The sequence below is a fragment of the Plectropomus leopardus genome, chromosome 24 (genome assembly GCF_026936395.1).
Source record: "Plectropomus leopardus strain MGB_pleo_1.0 chromosome 24, ASM2693639v1, whole genome shotgun sequence".
Classification (NCBI taxonomy): Eukaryota; Metazoa; Chordata; class Actinopteri; order Perciformes; family Serranidae; genus Plectropomus; species Plectropomus leopardus.
Window position 1 is genome coordinate 17711038 of NC_142199.1, and position 21112 is coordinate 17732149.

General features: G+C 34.7%; 1 protein-coding gene across 5 annotated transcripts; it reads right to left on the minus strand.

The window, feature by feature from the left end:
• Positions 1 to 507: 507 nt before the first annotated feature.
• cd99 (CD99 molecule) lies at positions 508 to 20201 on the minus strand. Of its 5 annotated transcripts, XM_088074271.1 has the most exons (13): positions 19929 to 20194; positions 17532 to 17570; positions 17276 to 17338; positions 16958 to 16996; positions 16325 to 16387; positions 16008 to 16046; positions 15158 to 15208; positions 15006 to 15062; positions 12770 to 12808; positions 11579 to 11605; positions 6388 to 6504; positions 6255 to 6311; positions 508 to 4955 (listed from the first exon to the last, which is right to left on the minus strand). In XM_088074271.1, exons 1-13 carry the CDS (start codon positions 19984 to 19986, stop codon positions 4927 to 4929), a joined length of 678 nt encoding a protein of 225 aa, XP_087930397.1. In that variant the 5' UTR covers positions 19987 to 20194; the 3' UTR covers positions 508 to 4926. The 5 variants fall into 5 exon arrangements, 4 of the variants coding, with proteins under 4 accessions (XP_087930397.1, XP_087930400.1, XP_087930399.1 ...); XR_015775843.1 differs by lacking the exons at positions 508 to 4955; positions 6255 to 6311; positions 6388 to 6504 and adding exons at positions 8668 to 8718; positions 8757 to 11164 and having other exon boundaries at positions 19929 to 20201; XM_088074274.1 differs by lacking the exons at positions 16958 to 16996; positions 17276 to 17338 and having other exon boundaries at positions 19929 to 20196.
• Positions 20202 to 21112: the final 911 nt, after the last annotated feature.

A 21112-nucleotide genomic window follows, 5' to 3' on the forward strand; every position in this document is an offset into this window, starting at 1 on the left:
GCCAACGGGCAATTGGGATCTTTCTAGGTGTTATGATACGCCCCCGGCTGGCAAGGTGGCGCCTTTAACAGAAGTGTAATACATGGACTGATAATGTTAGTTTATTATAAGCAGCTGGATGGAACCTGTCGCGGCCGTATGATACGCCACTGGATGCCATCAGGTTGAATTACTGCCGGTAACAATGTAATATAAGGAGCTGGAAGGTCCCTGTAGGTTGGTAGGGAGGTGTGGTTGAGACTTGTTTATCACAACAAGGTGTTTTTGTTGACGTCCTGAAGTCAGGAGCGGCATCCTGGAACGTAAACAGCAGACTAGAGGATATCTAAAGCGTAATATAAAGACTTGAAGTCTTAATATCAAACGGGTTTATTTTACATATATATATATATATTTTTTCACATCGTCCCAGCCCTCGTGGTTATTTTGGCATACTTAAAATTTCTCTCCTCGATTTAAATGAGTAATTATATTATATATTATAAAACACGCAATGACAACATGACGAACTGTACAACACCACTTTATTGAAAACATGTACACACACTTTAAATCCACTCACAAATGCAACATTCTTCTAAACATCACATGTAATACACCTGAATTAGGTCTGTAATTGTAAAACTGAGACAAAAAAATCTCCCAAAATGCACTTCAAAGTAGCGAAAAGCTCAAAGCTAATGTCAGCAGGCGTTATACACATCAAGTATTTACAGCTCACAAGCGCACAACTCTTTGTAATGTTTTACACTTTGTGTTCCCAAAATAAACCAATGACACACGGGCGAGTCTGAGGGAATCAACTTGATGTCGATTATTATAATTATGGACAATAGTGTGTTCGCGCGGCCTCAGATTGTCACCCATGTTTCATTTTTGCTGCTCTGCAAGCACAAAGTGCGTCAAAGCTGGCTGATAAAAGTAATAAAATTCGCAAAAACAGCTCATTTCTGTCTGTGGTTGATTCCATAGCTCTTTTAAGTTGAAGTATTTAAACCTTTAAAAACTGAGCAAATAGGTGTGATTTGTTTAAAAAATATGGCGACTTTGTAAGAAATGATCCAAAAATTGCAAAAAATTGGTAGATTTAATAAATATTTTGGAAAATCTAAAAAAAAAAGGTAAATGTAGAGATAAATTGTCAACAAGCAACTTGGTGGGAAATTTTGAAAGTAATTGTATAAATGCTAGGGAAAAATGTTTCAGGAGAAAAAGGTAGGGAAAAAATTTCCAGGGCAAAAAAAACTATATTTATAATAATCTTTCAAAAACACAGGGAAAAAAATATATGCAACTTGGTGGAAAATTCTTCACAATTTGTAATAAATTTGTAGATTTATAATTATTTTATAAACACTAGGGGAAAATGTCTTGGATGAAAATTGAAAAATTTAAAATTTAAACTTATTTTCAGGTAATTTTCTTGGGTTTTTTTGGGGTTTTTTTTTTACAAATTTCTTGCTAATTTTTGGGTCACTTCTTTCATTAGTCACTGCCATTTTACCATGTTATAGAATGAAATTAAGACAATTTGCTCAAGTTTCAAAGGGTTAAACACTCATTTTCTTTAAAAAAAAAAAAAAAAGAGGAAAAATATATCAACATGGTAGAAATATTGTTTCCAACACCAATTGTTTCAAGATTAAAAAAAAAAATGCTTGTTTTATGTTTCTCTTGTTTTAAAGCTGCATTCATTCTCTTTTGACCACTAGGGGGCAGTGAAAATATTTACCATACGAATTTTTTTGTGCTGAAATTAGCTTTTTACACATCCAGCAGCTAAATGCTGTCACATTCAACAGTCATGAATCACTGTTAATTTAAAAATATTGAATATTGCAGCTTTAAAATGATTAAAAAATAAATAAATTTAAAAAACTTAAAGGAATCAAATTACAGACAGAATGACCTTTGCAGTGCACACCTGTACCCAGTGATGGGGAGTAACTAGTTACATGTAAGTCGTTACAGAAATTAAATTATAAAGTACTTTTGCTGTGAAAAAAAAAGAAATTAAATTAAAGTTGAAATGTTACAAAGGGGTTATACATGAAAAAAGTTATTTTTGCCAAAAATTGAGCGCAACATTTACGCACCTATGTTTTGATTTTTTTTTTTTGTTTGTTTAAAAAAATTGTTAGAAAAGAGACACTTTATTTCTAATGTAACTTTATTTATTTTATTTTTTTAATATGAACTCTGGTTGATATTTCCCTTTTATTTTTTCAGTTATTTGTTTAAAAAAAAGTTAACAAAAGTAACTTTGATGAAGTAACAGAATTGAAATACTATTTATTTTCTTTTTTTTTTATTGCGCTCATTTAATGCACAATTAAAATATTTTTAAAAAATATTGAAAAATAAAATACTTAGTACATTTACATTCCATGATCGAAAATGGGTTAGAATTTAAAATTTAACGGAGTTACTAGTAATCTGTAACTAATTACATTTCAGAAGTAACCTTCCCAACACTGGCTGTAACACAAAAATAAACAAAAAGCTGATTTTTTAAACTGTAGGTCACATTACCATATGTGATACAAAAAAAAAATAATTCCAACACCTTGTCACTATATTTAATCCATGTATTGGAAATGTATATGTAAGTTTGTGTTTTATAACCTCCACCTGCTCACATCACAATCAGCACTGTATATTGAAAGCTCCTTCTGCTGGATTTAAATCCAGTTAAATGATGATTTTTATACAATCTAAAACACGTTTGTGTTATGCTGCAGATGCGACGATATCTGTACATTTTTAAATTGTGTCTGAAACATGTTTTTTTTGTCATATAATCTAATAAACATGAGCTTTTTTTGATAGATTCGCTACAATGTACTTTTCTACAGCATTAGTTCATTCAAAACATGTCGTGTCATTATACTATTTTTCCAATAGTTTACATTTTGCAGTTCAACAAATATATTAAAGGGACAGTTCATTTATTTTTTAAGTGGGGTTGTATGGGTCACTTATCCATAGATAGTGTGTTATATACAGTAGATGTCAGTCGGCAGGACTCCAGTTTGGAGAAGCAGGCTGGAGTCTGATACTCGAAGCTAAGCAATGCATTGCTGTGGATGGGGGCCAGCAGCAAAAACATAATTTAGCCACCTTAAAGTGTACATAGTATTTGTATAATAACATACATGTTATTTTCAATGCTTCCCCTTTCCACCACACAGCCCGTTTCGACAGAAAAGGTGTTAACAGCTTCAAATCTATGCTCTTATTTTAGCCACCAAACTCCATTGAGAAAAACAGTCATTTTAGCTCGCTGAACACAGGAGCTGCTGCTTTACTGCTGCTTCTATCTCCAGTTAGTTTGTGTTGCTGTGTGACTTTTATGAATCAAAGATAACTTTTTTTTTAACTCCAAAGTCACACCATAACACAAACTAACTAACTGATGGAAGCGTTAATAGAGCAGCAGCTCCCGTGTTCGGTGACGCTAAATCTCTGTTTTTCTCAATGGAGTCTGGCTTTGAAGAGATGATATACATTTTCAAGCTGGAAATCACTGTGTGAGGGCAAGGTAAAGAAGTAAAAATACTCTCAATATTGCGTACACTTACATTAATATTGATTGTTTCACGTGGGACTTTGTTTTAAAGTGGCTAATGTACGTTTTGTTGCTGGCCCCCAGCCACAGCAATAGATTTCTTAGCTTCCATGTCGGATTCCAGCCTGTTTTCCAAAACTGGGAGCGTGAAGATTCGACATTTGCTGTATGTGATATACAATCTATGGATAAGCACCTCATACAGCCACACTTCCAAAAAATCTGAACTGTTGCTTTAAGCTACTGTCAATGAAAACCAACACTTTTAGTTTGAAACATCCGCAGGAAGTCTGGAGCTTCAATGGCAGCAGCTTATTAGCGATTAAAAAACAAAAAATGTTTGGAGTTATCTAGTGAATGAACATTTTATCGTGATGAAAAAAAAAAAGGAAAAAAGAAAGAAAAAGCACATTTAGTGAGCCACTATGATTCCAACGAGGCTCGTATTTTTATTTCTTTTTAGGGCATTAACCCTTTAACAACTGGATCGACGTCGGTATTCTTGCGCCGCATTCAGGCGCCTCTCACTAGCATTTAAACCCGTAAAAACCTGAGAAAAATGGCTTGATTTTTTTCAGAAACACGTGAAAATTGCAAAAAAAAAAAAAAAAAAAAGTAAAAGGTGACAAGGAAATTATCTAAAAATTAGTTGGAGAGGGGCTTTATTAGATGTTTTTAAAATAAAAAGAAAATAGGGAAAAATGTCCATAATTCAGTTATGTATTTAAAATTGTGACAGTAAAAAAAATAAAAAATAAAAAAATATATATATATATATTTTCCAATTTTAATTCATTTCTTCTTTTTTTGTTTACTTATTTTTAGTTAATTTTTGTGATCACTTTTTACTGTTCTTTTTGTATCTTTTTGTACTTTTCCCATATATTTGAAAGAAATCAAGCCAATTTGCTCGGGTTTTAAAGGGTTAATCAGATCCAGCTTGTGTGTGTGTGTGTTGGTGTGTTCATGCCGGTCACCCTCCGTCTCCTTATTTGAACACCTACTTTTATTTTAAAAAATGACAGTACCTGGTTTAGGCAGACTGAGGTTTTACATTAAAGAGGTCGCTTCACAAAAAAACGAAACGTGAGAGGCAGAAATCGCAGACGGAAATCTCGACACCCGAAATAAAACAGATTGTTTCTGTGTGTGAACAAACCCGTTGGGAGGTGCTGAAGAAAAAAACCCCTTCGGGTTTGCTCGATCCTTCTTAGACGCCGCTGTGAGATGCACTGAAATTGTCACTAAAATACAGTTTTTTTTCAAAAGTGGACAGAAATGAAAATAAAAATGAAAAAAGGTGTCGAGTTTTTGGAGAGAAGGGCCACTGACTTGCATCGTGCGTGTGCAGAGCGAGTCTACGACGTCCGCAGCAGGTTGCTGAAAACTGAAATTTGAAAGAAAAATGACAATTAATACAAAAATATTCACTGGATGACAGTTTCTAACCCCAAAATACACTGAGCAAAGAGCAGGTCAGTACCTGCTGTCCACCACCAGGTGTCAGGCTACATACACAGCTGACTTTCATTATTTTGTTTTTCCAAAATCTTCCTCTTAGGTCTAATTTAAGGCAGCTATTGTTCATGAAAAGTTCAATCATATCAAATGTCTAATTTCTGCCCCAACAGATACTCTTTTTTTTTGCTTCATACCTCTAATTCCCTCTATTTTAAAAGGAAATACAGTACTTTTACTTCATTGTATTAAGCTCATACTGCTTACTGTGCAGTTTGAGGTTTCACAAACATATGAAGATGTTAAATATGATGCACATTTGTGGATTAACCCTAAGAAACCTGGATTGGAAGGCCTTTTGTTAGTATTTAAGCCTTTGAAACCAGAGATTTTCATTTCATTTTCTGTGAAAACATGAAAGAAAAGGCTAGAAATTGGTAAACAAAAAAAAAAAAAAAAAGAAAAAGAAAAGAAAAAAGATGACAAGATATCTATCTGAAATTTTCTGTTTGAAAAATTAGGATTATTAGAAAATTTCGGGAAAATATGGGGAAAAAATGTCCAGAAATGATATTTTTGATTTTTATTATAATTACATGTTTAAACTATGTTACAGAATATATGTCTTTTAATTTTTGTTACATTATTTTTGTTATTTCCTTGTTTTTTTTTCTTGACCTTTATTTTGATAATGTTCGTAAGCAAATTTGCTTAGGTTTTAAAGGGTTAAACTCCGCTAAAATTCTAGAATCATTCTGAAATCCTAGAAATGTCCTATAATATTAAAAATGTCCTAAAAACATCCTAAAATCTTAGAAACGTCCTAAAATCCTAAAATCCTAGAAATGTCCTAAAATCCTAGAAACATCCTAAAATCCTAGCAATGTCCTAAAATCCAAAAAATGTCCCAAAATCCTTGAAACAACCCAAAGTCCTAGAAATGTCCTAAAATCCTACAAACATCCTAAAATCAAAAAAATGTTCTAAAATTCTTTAAATGTCCTAAAATCCCAAAAATGTTCTAAAATCCTAGCAACAACCTAAAATCCTAGAAATGTCCTAAAATCCAAAAAATGTCCCAAAATCCTCAAAACAACCCAAAATTCTTAGAAATGTCCTAAAATCCTACAAACATCCTAAAACCCCCAAAAATTTCCTAAAATCCCAAAAATGTCCTAAAATACTAGAAACAACCTAAAATCCTAGAAACACAGACAAAGACACTTACTCTGAGTCCCATCAGACTGAGTACCACGTTGACCTTTCCCCATCTCTGGATCTGCACCTAAACACAACACGTGTTAGCCTCTGGGATGACAGTATTAGATTTGATTTGGATATTTTAGGACGAAAATACTAACCTCCCTGTACTTTGAAGCAGAGCTTTTTCTTCTGGTAAGCGAAGTAACTGGATGCTGCTCCCAACAGAGCCACTCCCACGGCGCTGACAATCCCTGCTAACGGTCCAGATCCAGCTTCTGCACGACAAAATAGAATGTGATATTAATATACTGGACATACATGCATAAATATATAACAACAAACTATAGCACGTAATTGAAATCTCGGAAAAAACAAGATTTATTATCATCAAAATGAGATATTTAAATTTATTTATCAAAATTAAAAATATTTTTGAGCATTTTTTCCAAATCTATTTTTGCCTCTTTTTTGATTTTTTATTTTTTTTTATTTTTCCTTGTTGTTTCCTTTTTTTCCCAAAATTTCCAGGTAATTTACTTGCTCTTTTTCTTTTTTTCTTTTTTTTTTTTTTTTAGCTAATTTTTGGCTGATTTCTTCTTTCACTGTTTATTGCCTTTAAATGTAACCAAACATGGGGGAAAAAGACTTTTAGCAACTTGGTAATTTTTTCCACATATTCTAAAAAACTATGATAATTTTTCATGCTAGGAAAAAATGTCCGGAAAAAAAAAAATATATATATATATATAAATTAAAAATTCACTCTTATAGATTGAAGCAGTTTTCCATCCATTTAATTTCTTTGTTGTTGTTAATTTTTTGGGTTTTTTTTTTTTGTTTTGTTTTATTTCACAATCATTACAACTTTTGGAGCACATTTTCCAACTTTTTTAAACTCATTTTATTGTACTTTTTTACTTAAATTTGTCTCTATAACTACTTTCAAAATGTTAAATGTGAACTGTCATGACCTCACTTTCCCACAAGGTGGTGGTCTATAACTTATGACGTCAGCTACTTACTCTGGTATAAAGGTTTTTTGTGGGTTTTTTGTTACGGTGACTGTATATGGAACAGATTGTAGTAAAAATTTTTAATAAAATGATTTGAAAAACACAAAAAAACGTGTTTGTTAAACAGGGGAAAACTAACAGAGAAAACACAAAGAGACATGCAGGGCCTGATTCAAAGTGGAATACACCCAAGCTCAGGGGCAGGGTGGGGCACCCAGGGTTAATGACACACACACACACACACACACACACACACACACACACACACACACACACACACACCAGCTGCATGAATAATACGTCCAGCCTCTTTTGTCCGATGGCACAGCTTCCAAACAAACCGCGGTGAGTCATGAGGCGGAGGAGTGTCATGTGACAAAGCACTGTGTTAAAATAGGGCGTCGCCTCGACACACACACACAAAAAAAAAAAAACACAAAAAAAGAGAAACACAAGACACACATGTGCAGACACACACGTGCAGGATACCTGAGGTGTGTGTTAAGGAGTGAATCCTGCACAGCTCAGGTCTGCTGTGTTGTTTGTAATTATGTAATCACACACACACACACACACACACACACACACACACACACAAGTGTGTTTTCAGACTGCACTGACATGCCATCATTTGGACAAAAATTTCAAAACTTTTTCTACGACTTTTCAAATTCAAACTCTGTACGCAAATCACTTGGCAGGTTATCTACGGAAGATTATTGTAGCAAAATTCCAATGACTTTTATAAAAGTTTTACTTTTTTAAAAAAAAAATAATTCCATGACTTTCCAAGGCCTGGAAATTATAGATGTTGTGAAGTTCCTGTAATGAAAATTCTGTGCAATTTATTTTGAATTTTTGTTTATTTTGCTTTTTTAATACTTTTGAGTTTTTTAGTCTTTTTAACATTTTGAATTTTTTGGGGGTACGCTTTTTCTTGTAAGATTTTTTTTTGTGATGTGATTTTTTTGTGGATTTATTTTTCTTTTCTTTATTAAAAAAAAACAATTTCGAGCTTTTTGGGTGTGTATTTTTTTCCTTCCTATTTCAATATTTTTATGGTTTTATTTTTCCTTCCTTTTGAAAAAAAATTGTTTTTTCCCGTCTTCCTTTCTTTTAATTGTTTTTTCTTCTTCTTTTTTTAAAATAATTTTGACTCTTTTCATCCTCATTTTCTAATAATTTCGAGTTTTTCAGGCGTTTTTTTCTTGCAATTTCAATATTTTTCTGGATTTATTTTTCCTTCATTTTTAACAAAAAAATTCAATTTTTTGGGGTGTGCATTTTCTCTTCTTCCAATTTTTATTTTTTTTTTAAATAATTTTTTGAGGGTTTTTTTTTGTTGTGATTTTTCTTCTTCCCTTTCCTATACAATTATTATTTTTTGTTTTCGTACTTTTACTTGTGGATCATCACTCCAACACCTTGTAGCCTGAGCAGTTCGCTTTATTATTATTTATAAGCACTATGGTACATCTCGTTTTTACATTGCAAACACTCCAGCAAGTTAACACCCTCCATAAAGATTCAAGTCAAAAGTAAGAAAAACTACCTATTATGGAGAACCCGTCATAAAAACATTCACCCGTGTGTTTCCAGAGCGCACACAAAGAACCAGTCAGGAACTAAAGAGCACCAGCGGGGGAGAAAAACCATCATATGATCAAACATCTGAAAGAGGTTTCCTTTGCATGTGTCAGCAGGGCGATGTGAATATGTGAAGAATGTGTGCAGACTGCAGCTACCAAAAGTATTCATACTGACACACAGCAGGCGTGTCCTGACACGAACACACACGCAGAAGAAGATCGCCAAGCTATTCTTTAAAGTTTAACTCCCGAATCGAGTCTTAAATGAGTCACAGTACACCGACTCATCGTGAGACACTTCATTTCCTGTCATAAGAGCTTATTTTATGCAAAATTAAATTCTATGAGCACCAAAACGGGGACAAATATATCTATTTTTTTTTTTTTTACAAAAAAAGTACCTGATGCACTAACATATCTGTGGTGCAATCACATATTACACACAAAAAAAGTGCGTTTTTCAAATCAAATTTTTAAAAAAAAATGTAATACATTATTTTTCTATATTTTTCATTTTTTTAACCAACATCAGTCTTTATAATAAATATCAAATATCCGTTCATTTTTAGGATTTTTTTCTTAGAGGTTTTTGTCATGATGCCACCATTTTTTTAAACGAGGGGGGAAAAAAAGTATGTATTTTAGTGTGTATTTTACACTTATTGCATGAGCTGAGCTGGAAATTCCAAATTTAAACAAAAACAAAAAAAAAGGAAAAAAGAAAAGAAAGACAAGCGTGGAAAATGCACCAAACAGTCCCTAAGGGTTAAAAAAAAAAAAAAAAGGTAACATGAGTTCACTGCACTGCAACATTTCTGCTGTAAACTAAAAGCTTATGAATGAGTCGTGACATTATTGGGGTGGAGAGTGAGCCAAAATATAGGAATGTACACACCCAAACACAGGGTGTCTGGTAGGTCTGGAATAACAGGGATGGAGTGAACGCAATGTCATTCCTTGCTGTTCGTTATAAACTCACACACACGAACACGTGTCGTGCATTTCTTGTCTTAGAGTGTATTACACCCTTGCACAGATTCTGCAGTTCAAGCTCAGACCTGCAGCTGCGAGGGTCCAAATGACAGCCAGGGGTCAAAGTGTGCATCTAAGAGCCTCTTTACACCTAAAATTAAAATGTATCTCCGATGCAAATTGTATTTAGCTGGCTACATTTACACTTGGTATTAATATGTGTCTCACAATTGCAGCAGAAACTTTGTCCAATCACCGCAACGTGATTGCAAATTTGACTCATTGTACAGCTGAGCGCAGCATTTTGATCCACTCAGCCTCTCTCTCTCGCTCTCTGTTTATCATGAGGTTGCTGCTGTGCCTTGGACAGAGTCACAGGTATCTGTTAACAGCACAAGGCTAATGTTAGCCATCATTTATTAACTGGTTTATCGAATGAGGCCACATTTAGACGTTTTACTAAAAACGGAAAATTACTTTTCTTTGTGAGTCATTTTGGTGTCGGTGTAAGTACAGGCCAGTGTTCTCTGAAAATGCATAATTTCATGATGACCATCCTAGGTAAACGTAACTTTAAAAAAAAAAAAAAAAAAACTCATGATGAAAAAAACAAACAAAAAATTTTACATCTTGCATCGCAAAATTCAGGCATTTCGGAACACATCAATCACAAAAACAGCCCGTGGAATCACTTCCGCTCAGTACTCAGTCCTTCAGTCCTGGGAGGACGGGTAAAAGATCAGTCATTCTGTGTGTAGAATGCAGATGGAACGCTTAAGTTTCACTTCACATTGTCTGGTGTTCTGCTGCTCCGTCTGTGCCCAGAGTACGCTCCACGCTCAGGGAGTGTGATTTCAATGAATACCTGAATATTATATATTTCAATGGCACTCCTAATCAACAGTCCAGCTCCAAAAATATGCAAGGCAAGGTGTAAAGAGGATGTCAGATGTTCTGTGCAGACTTGAGAACTTCACTGCAACCAAATTGATCTAAACAACTTTCGAAAACTGCGAGAAAGAATAAAAAATATTCCAGCAATCAGAATACTTGGATCCATGTAGGAAACTGTAATTCCAGTCCGATTTCTGACTTTTCAGACACCATTCTCTAAGTTTTATCAAGACAGAGTCCATCAAACGTCAAACCAAATATTTGTAAACGGTCGAGTACAACCTTAGACCTGAGGGCCAATCACAACCTAAATGGACTAGTACTTCAGGGTATAGCTTGCAGCAGATCCAAGACCCTCTCTAACAGAGGGGTTATGATTTGCTTTAAGTTGGACATCCACATAAAGAATTCCTCTGGCATGTTAGCATTTAGCATCTTCAGGATTTGGCCCCACAGAAGGTCTGGATCTGCAACGACACACAATCGTAGCAGGGTTTTAGCCAAAGAATCCAGACCAGGGGTTCCAAAATGAAGAATATACCTCAAACCAACTGTCCATCGTCAGAGACACCTGTTGCGTCAAGTCGAACTAACTTTTTCTAAAGTGATCCTTACGCAAAGATGATGCCAATAGAATCTTACAAGCGCAAAAAGGTATTGAGCTACAACTGCTTTCAAAACCCACAAAACAAGATGTGATGGCAACAAAGCAGAAGCCTTAAACACCACTTCCTGTGATACAGGAAACAGGAAATACCCAACAACAAATCAAGAACATTTAGGTCTGCAGGCACACATGATGATGGTCACACTGGCACTGAGGACACAAAGACAGGAAGTAGGTCCAGAAGAGAACAGAACAAGACGGGAGATGGATTTACCTTGAGGCTGATCACCACCATGACCACCTGTGAGGAAAACACAATGCAAAGAAAGGAAAAGAGTTATTCTGCGAGGCATTTCTGAAGATTTACTTTGACTTACGGAAAACTTTTTATGCGTAAGTACAGCAGAGATATTTGGAGGCCACTTTTGCGAAATGACAAAAGGATAGGGGCCAGTCGTAGTAGCCCCATAGATGTTTACAGGATTTTAGGACGTTTCTAGGATTTTACGACATTTCTAGGGTTTAGCTAATTTCTAGGATTTTAGGACATTTCAAGGATATAAGGATGTTTGTAGGATTAGGACATGTCTAGAAATTAAAAGGCGTTTTTGCGCATTTGTCTGACTTTGGGACATTTCTAAAATTTTACGACTTTTCTAGGGTTTAGCTAATTTCTAGGATTTAAGGATATAAGGATGTTTGTAGGATTAGGACATGTCTAGAATTTAAAAGGCGTTTTAGGGCATTTGTCTGACTTTAGGACATTTCTAGGATTTTAGGACATTTCAAGGATATAAGGATGTTAGGACATGTCTAGAAATTAAAAGGCATTTAAGGACATTTCTAGGATTTTACGACATTTCTAGGATTTAAGGCTGTTTCTGGGATGTTTTTAGGAAAAGGACATTTCTAGAAATTTAAGGACGTTTCAAGGATTTTAGGGCATTTCTCTGACTTTAGGACATTTTGTAGGAATTAAGGCTATTTATAGGATGTTTTTAGGATTAGTAAAAAAAATTTTGCAAGATTTTGCACATTTATTGGATTTTAGGACATTTCTAGGATTCTTACTAGGATTTAGCATGTTTGTATGATTTTATGAAGTTTCTAGAATGTTAGCACATTTCTAGGATTTTAGGACATTGTTAGGATTTTAGGAAGTTTCTAGGATTTTAGGACAATTCTATGATTTTAAGACATTTCTAGGATTTAGCACATTTCTAAGATTTTAGGACATTTCTAGGATTTAGCACATTTCTAAGATTTAAGGACATTTCCAGGATTTCAGCACATTTTTAGGATTTTAGGACACTTCTAGATTGTTTTTAGAATTACGACATATCTAGAAATTGAAAGACATTTGAAGGATTTTAGGACATTTCAATGATTTTAGACATTTCTCTCATTTTAGGGAGTTTCTAGGATTTAGGACATTAGGGGCTTAGCTAGAAAAAAAAAAACGTACTGTTTGGATGGTAGGGAGGAGGGTCATCGGGTAGACCGCCTGGAATTAAAGAAAAAATAAGAAAAGTCAAGTTAAACCTGAAACTTAAAATATTACACGCATGACAGATAAATATGAATGTGTTTCCTTTTTCCCTTGAGCTTTTGTGTGCGCTAAGCTGCAGTTAATAACCGGTTAGTGTAGCTGCTGCTTCATGTGAACGATCATGCAAAATCACTTCTGAAAACCAACCATGTGGCTTTAATTACACTGCAGAGCCCGTGGCTTTTTTTTTTTTATTCCTTTTCTTTCTCTAGTGGAAGAACAGATAATTACTTCCATGCTCCGGCTAAACAACAGCGCAGACACAAAACAAAGAACAACAAGCAGCGTCTCAGGATTCCTCTGCATGTATTATGTAAACTGACTGATCATAGCAATGTGGATTTTATCTGATTTTTTAAAAATCAACAATAGGGCTCTGTATCTACGAAAATCCATGACAACCCATGAAAAACACGAGCACTTTTTCTCTATAAAACAGCACGTTTTCATCTATAATATCCATATCTCATGTGTGTGTGTATGTATATATATATTATTTATTTATTTGTTTTGGGGCTCTTAGCATTTAAAGCATTAATTGCACTCAAGCGATTAAGGTCCGTACAAAACACATTATTGTTATTATTTTAATTGCAATAATCGCCTGCTGACATTCATCAAGAGGCTGTAAGGGAGACTTTTTACACTTATCTCCATTAAAAAACAGCTTTATGTTTTAATTAATGAAATAAAATGTTTGTTCAACCTAAAAAATACCTTCCATTGTCATTCTTTTAATGCCATGAAACCATGAAACTGCAATTTTTCCTTAGCTAGTTATCATACTGGTTATCATATCGTATCGAATCGTACCAGTTATTGTATCGTATCATACCGGTTATCATATCGTATTGTATCGTACCAGTTATCGTATCGTATCATACCAGTTATCATACCGTATTGTATCGTACCAGTTATCGTATCGTATCATACCGGTTATCATATCGTATTGTATCGTACCAGTTATCGTATCGTATCATACCAGTTATCATACCGTATTGTATCGTACCAGTTATCGTATCGTATCATACCAGTTATCATACCGTATTGTATCGTACCAGTTATCGTATTGTATCATACTGGTTATCATATCGTATTGTATCGTACCAGTTCTCGTATCGAATCACACCGGTTATCATATCATATTGTATCGTACCAGTTATCGTATCGTATACTGGTCATCATATCGTATCGTACTGGTCATCGCATTCTATTGTACCAGTCATCGTATCGTATCATACTGGTTATCGTATCATATCGTACTGGTCATCATATCATATCATGTCGGTTATCGTATCATATTGGTCGGTTATCATATTGTATCGTGATAATCTCGTACCATTGCTACCCTACATCCAACAAAAAAAAATCAAACAATATTCCAACTTAAACAAAAGTAAAAGCTAAAAAGTAGAAAAGAAAAAGAAGTTCTCAAAGCTATAAACTACATTCCTAAAACACTCTCATATAGGAGACAAAAATGCAGTGCTTTGCACACTAGTACATTTCAATCAGATCATGTTTGATCCTGACTGTGTAATCTGATGCTTTACAGGACTAAAGTACAAACCACGAAACCACATCCTCCTGAGCGAAAGCAGGATGCCATCTCTCACTTTAGCTGTATTCTATTAACTATTTTCACTTCCCCTCAGCCAACATGGATATATGATCAAAAAGGGCCATGTGACCGACACCTACATCAAACGTCATATTAGAATTTGTCAGCGTTACCATGGCGTTCGATAAATGTTGTGCCATTCTCTAGAGACACTCAGCTGGACTGAGTCAGTCGTAGTTAAGGGCAACAAGACACAACAAAGGAAAGAAAAATAAATGAGTGTCAAAATACAATCCTGAAAGCATTTTTACAGATATAGAAATATTATATTGTATGTGTGGACTGGGCAGAAGCATGCTGGGAAATAATCCACATTTATTAAGCTAAAGAGTGGAAAAAGCAACTGTGCTGTGTCAGCAGAACTGGTTTCTGTACCACACACTTCATGCTTTTGAAGGTCTTTTTAAGATCATTTTTACCCAAATTGAAGACTGATTTTTGGACAAGTCATCGTTTTTTATTCAAGCAGAGAAACAGCAATCAAAACTGGAGAAATATTTCAGGTGAAGGTGATGTCTTATCTCCTCCTACCTGGATTGATTTCTTCCGCAGCATCAGATAAGGCTGAGTCATCAAAAGCTCCTCCACCTTTAAGAAATTAACAGCACAATGTAAAAAAAAAAAACAAACAAAAAATAATTCCACTGAAACACAAATCACAAACTCAAACGCTAAGCTCTCACCTGTTCCTGGTTTCACAGCAGGTTTGTCAGGTTTGGGTTTGGGGGCGGGGTCTGTGGATTCAAACACATTATCAGCTTCAGCAATTCGGTAAATACAAAAGGAATTGTGGTGAGTGGCATTAAACCACTATACTGATCAGCTGTGCACTCATGTACACAAACCACTATACTGATCAGCTGTGCACTCATGTACACAAATCGCTATACTGATCAACTGTGCACTCATGTACACAAACCACTTTACTGATTAGCTGTGCGCTCATGTAAACAAACCACTATAGTGATCAGTTGTGCGCTTATGTACACAAACAACTATACTGATCAGCTGTGCGCTCATGTACACAAACCAATATACTGATCAGCTGTGCGCTCATGCAAACAAACCACTATACCGATCAGCTGTGAGCTCATGTACACAAACCACTTTACTAATCAGCTGTGCTCTCATGTAAACAAACCAATATACCGATCAGCTGTGCGCTCATGTACACAAACAACTTTACTAATTGGCTGTGCTCTCATGTAAACAAACCAATATACTGATCAGCTGCGCGCTCATGTACACAAACCACAATACTGATCAGCTGTGCGCACATGTAGACAAACCACTAGACTGCTGAGCTATGCGCTCATGTCATCAAATCATGTAGGTAATCAGCTCTGCACTGAAATACAGGAATTCTTATTTTCATGATTAAACAACAAAGAAAAAAAACTTACTATATTATATTCCATTTCTGCCAATATAACCCCCCTAAATCCTAAAACTGGAGTTCTAAATTATAAAAGCAGACAGGCACTAGTTTCAAACATCTGCAATTTTACATCAGAGACTTTAGAACAGCTTTACCTGGACCCAGAGCATCCCCCAAATCAAGTCCAAAGTCATCTGTAACACACAAATACAAAAGAATTAGAAACTGATGAAATTATGTTTATAATCATCTTCCTGATACATGAGGTTAAACTTGTTAACATGTAGATACAATTAAAATCAACGTGATTTTTTATCAAGATTAGACAGGAAAAATGACAAGATGGAGATATGACATGCATATGTTGCAACAGCCCCATGCGTGTTTTTAGGATTCAGCCGCCGTGACGTTTGGAATCCAGGAAAATTTTAAGAATCCAAAGAGAAATGAGAAGAAAAATTTATTCACTCACCTCCTCCACTTTTTGGTGGCACCACAGCAGGTTTGTCAGGTTTGCTAGGTTTGGGGGTGGGATCTGCGGATTCAAACACATTATCAGCTTCAGCAATTCGGTAAATACAAAAGGGAAGATGCTGAATTGTGGTGAGTGGCATTAAACCACTATACCGATCAGCTGTGCACTCATGTAAACAAACTACTATACTGATCAGCTGTGCACTCATGTAAACAAACTACTATACTGATCAGCTGTGCACTCATGTAAACAAACTACTATACCGATCAGTTGTGCGCTCATGTACACAAACCACTATACTGATCAGCTGTGCGCTCATGTACACAAACCACTATACTGATCAGCTGTGAGCTCATGTACACAAACCACAATACTGATCAGCTGTGCGCGCATGTAGACAAACCACTAGACCGCTGAGCTATGCGCTCATGTCAACAAATCATGTAGGTAATCAGCTCTGCACTGAAATACAGGAATTCTTATTTTCACGATTAAACAACAAAGAAAAAAACTTTCTGCCAATATAACCCCCCTAAATCCTAAAACTGGAGTTCTAAATTATAAAAGCAGACAGGCCCTAGTTTCAAACATCTGCAATTTTACATCAGAGAGACTTTAGAACAGCTTTACCTGGACCCAGAGCATCCCCCAAATCAAGTCCAAAGCCATCTGTAACACGCAAATACAAAAGAATTAGAAACTGATGAAATTATGTTGATAATCATCTTCCTGATACACGAGGTTAAACTTGTTAACATGTAGATACAATTAAAATCACCGTGATTTTTTATCAAGATTAGACAGGAAAAATGACAAGATGGAGATATGACATGCATATGTTGCAGCAGCCCCATGCGTGTTTTTAGGATTCAGCCGCCGCGAACATTAGAATCCAGGAAAAATTTTAAGAATCCAAAGAGAAATGAGAAGAAAAATGTATTCACTAACCTCCTCCACTTTTTGGTGGCACCACAGCAGGTTTGTCAGGTTTGCTAGGTTTGGGGGTGGGATCTGCATGAACAAACACATCACCTGCGTTAACAATTAAGTATATGCCAAGTTCTTATTTTCAGGTGATTATGTTCTATTTCTGCCAATATATCCCCCTAAATCCTAAAACTAGTGCTTTAAATAATAAAAGCAGACAGGTTCTAGTGAGCCAAATTTGTAATTTTATATCAGAGAGACTTTCAAACAGCTTTACCTGGATCCAAGGCATCCTCCAAACTAAGCCCAAAGTCATCTGTAACACACCGATACAAACAATTTTCACACTGATGACATTATACTATAATAACATATAAATACATCAATATCAGTGTGATTTTTATGAATATTAGACAGGAAAGATATCACGTTCACAAGAAAGGGCGTGCCGGATGGACGGACATCCCGAAAACTTAACGACTCCGGCCTCGACTTTTACCGGCATGGAAGCATAGAAAGATTTGTGTTTCTGTTACAGATTTGTACGAAACTTGAGCAATACTTTCCGAAAATTCGATAAAGCAAATTACGAAGTGACGGCATTTCCATTCTGTGATGTTATGCAACTTTCTTCTGGCGATAAAAATCCAGTAACCATGGTGATGGATGTCCAAAACATTGGCAGGTTTATTTCTATCGCAGCCACTCGATAAAGCCGATCTCATATCGCCGTAATTTCTTTGTCTCGTATAAGAATTAAGCAGATCTCATGTGGCTTTGTTGTGCACTGAAATTTTGTACAGCGAAAAAAAAAGAACATTTTTTTTTTTAATTATTATTTATTTATTTATTTTTTTTTTTTTACCTTTTTTTTTCCTATTTTCAGGTAAATTTTATTTATTTTTGTTTAGTAATTTCCAGCTGGGTTATTAGATATTAGCCAAAAATATATTTATATTTAAAATTGTGATAAAGTAAAAAAGTAAATTTTTTTGGACTTTCTTCAATTTTTATATATTTTTAATATATATATATATATATATATATATACATAAATTTCAGTACTTTTATGTCAAATTCTTCAGTCCTTTTTTTTACTTGTTTTTCTCTTTTATTCTTATTTTTTAAACAAATTTGCACAGGTTTCATACAGTTAACATTTTTAATGAATGCACTTTTCTACAATTTAAACTTAAACTGCTGTTTCCTCCTTCAGCTGTCATTGAAATCTATTACTTCCTTTTCCCTTTCCTCAGTCAAAACTGACCTAAAAATACTTCTTTTGTGGGTTTCAGCATCTTTATTTCATTCCACATCCTGTTCCGAAAAAAAAAAAAAAACGCAGAAAAACTAACCTTGAGGATTTTTGAATATGGTTACATTTTATTTTTATTATTAGCCTGACTAAGCTACCTTTCTAACCGACTCCTGGCAGACGGCACGCCTTCTACTTCAGATTTGCGTGCCTGCGGTTTGTTCTTGCAGCCCTCGGTTTCGCTCAAACAGGAAGCATAGAGCAGACAGTAAAAGGGCACAACTCAGAGTATTTGTACTTCATCAGACATATGCACGAACTATGATTTTTCACGTCTTTTTTCTACAGCGAACCTTCATTCATTTGTAAATAGGGGTGTGCCATAATCATACCAAACCTACTTCAAAGGTGCATTTTAGGGATATTTTGAAGTATTTGTTAACTAAATAGATGTGCAATTTTTAAACTATTTTTAACTATTTATATTTTAAACAGAATCTGAGTTTCTGCTGTTTTTTAATAATTAAAAAAAAGATAACTTAGTTTTTACCGAATATTTGGAGGCAAACATATAAAGCTAGAACACTAATTTAAAAGCAATTGTTGTTTTTGAAATTGATAGTAAAAAAAAAAAAAAAAAAAATCAGTATTTTGTCTAATTATTGTGAATATTTTATTGTATTTTATTTCCATATCACCCATCCTTGGTTGTAATGTCGATAAAATGTTTTTTTAAGATTTTAAATTATATTTGTCATTATCTCGGACAAACAGTATCGTTACTTTCAGATCTCAAGAAAATGTACAGTTTCGCTAACTTGAGATGTCAAATTTTTAAAACTTTAAAAAATTTTAAATTTTTTTTGGAAAAACATAGTTTGGTTATTTTGAGATATCAATAAAATTATCCCGTTATTTTGGAAAAACATGGAAGAAAAAAAAAAACTAAATGTATTTCCGCTTAAGGCTTCCATACATTTTTTAAGCAGAAAGTGTTTTGGGGATTACCTAAAAACCATAGTTACAAAACTCATAGGATTTTGATATTGTGCATTTAGAATAACTTAAGTTCGACTTTATGTATAACATACACAAATTTTTCTATTTAAAACGCAAAAACTTTGAAGCTCAATTAAAGCTGCAGGACACAGATACGACCTTTTAATTCAAAGGTACACAGTGTCCACAGAATAGAAATAAAACCTTTTTATCACCATGAGCTGTTTATTTATAACCACATAGCTACAGTTTGTATAGTAAACAATACAAAAGTAGACCGTTGGCGTCTCATCCAGACGTCCTCTCTGCCAAAAAAAAACTTCAGCCTTAAATAACTCTAGAAAAAACACACACCATAACCTTTACATAATCATTATACGACCTAAAAATGTCTGAAACTAATCAAAGTATCGAGCTTACCTTGTGTTAAAGTCCCAGAAACAAGAAAAAGAAGTAAAACTATCCTCAAGCAAAACATGTTGACGTTTTTTTTCTTCGCAGCGGCTAAAGTTTGAACTTGGTTAGTTTCGTTTGTTAACTTTTCGCGTGTCTCTAACGTTAACGGGTATTTGTGGACACAGCTTTCTTGTCCAGACTGCAGAGCAAAGCCCCGTCCCCCCTGGGTGTCCACTTACAGCGTGTTATGAGTCAACTTTGCCGATGAAGGACAGGCGGGTGTGGCAGCTTTTCAGAAAGGCGTCACATGCTGCTTATAAAGAATGTAACATTTAACCCTTTGCTTTATTTGCGAGACATTGTGTACACAGATAAGGCTAATTTAAGCCTACCATTTTTTTTAAAAAACTTTAAATAGTTCGGGCACCGCCTCCAAAGAGGGCGTTCGCTCGTTTCAAGCGACGCCGAACTCCATGTACAAAATGCGCAATTTATTGTTTTCTCACTTGTCAACAAATACAAACACAATATCGTCGAAAAACACATTTGCAAACAAATCACTGCTATCTAATACTCAGTTCGGCGTACGTCTCAGTGTTATTACAAGTCTAATTTTAAGAAAATAGCAACTTTTATACCCACTTTTATGTGTTTTGCGCGTAGACTATTGGCGCAAAACAACATCGAGCAACATACAAATTTGCACTTTCTAAAAAAATTCAGTAAAACTTAATAAAACAATTGTAGCCGAATTCATCACTAGATCCTAAACGTTTACATACCCAAAGGACTCTGCACAAAAGCGTATGGATTTTTCGGGGCGGCAGGGAATCTTTATTCAGGTGTAGTTTTGAATAGGATTTGGTTCAAAGTTCACAGATGAGTGTTATTCAGGGACACATTAATGCAACAGTGCAAAATATAGGTTTACACGAAGCAACACAAGGGGTTAAACACTAAAGGCAGTATCTGGTTTTAATAGTAGTCTATTTGCATGGGTGTGGCCTGCAGACACAACCCAGTTGGCCCAACATGAACTTCCACTCTCCCTTGAAACTTGTGTGCCCTCTGCTGTAAAATATTATGCATTAATATTATTTTCTACTTTTATTGAATTTTATCAGCCCTTAGCACAAAAATATAATATATAAAATAATAATAATAATAATAATAATAATAATAATAATAATAATAATAATAATAATAAA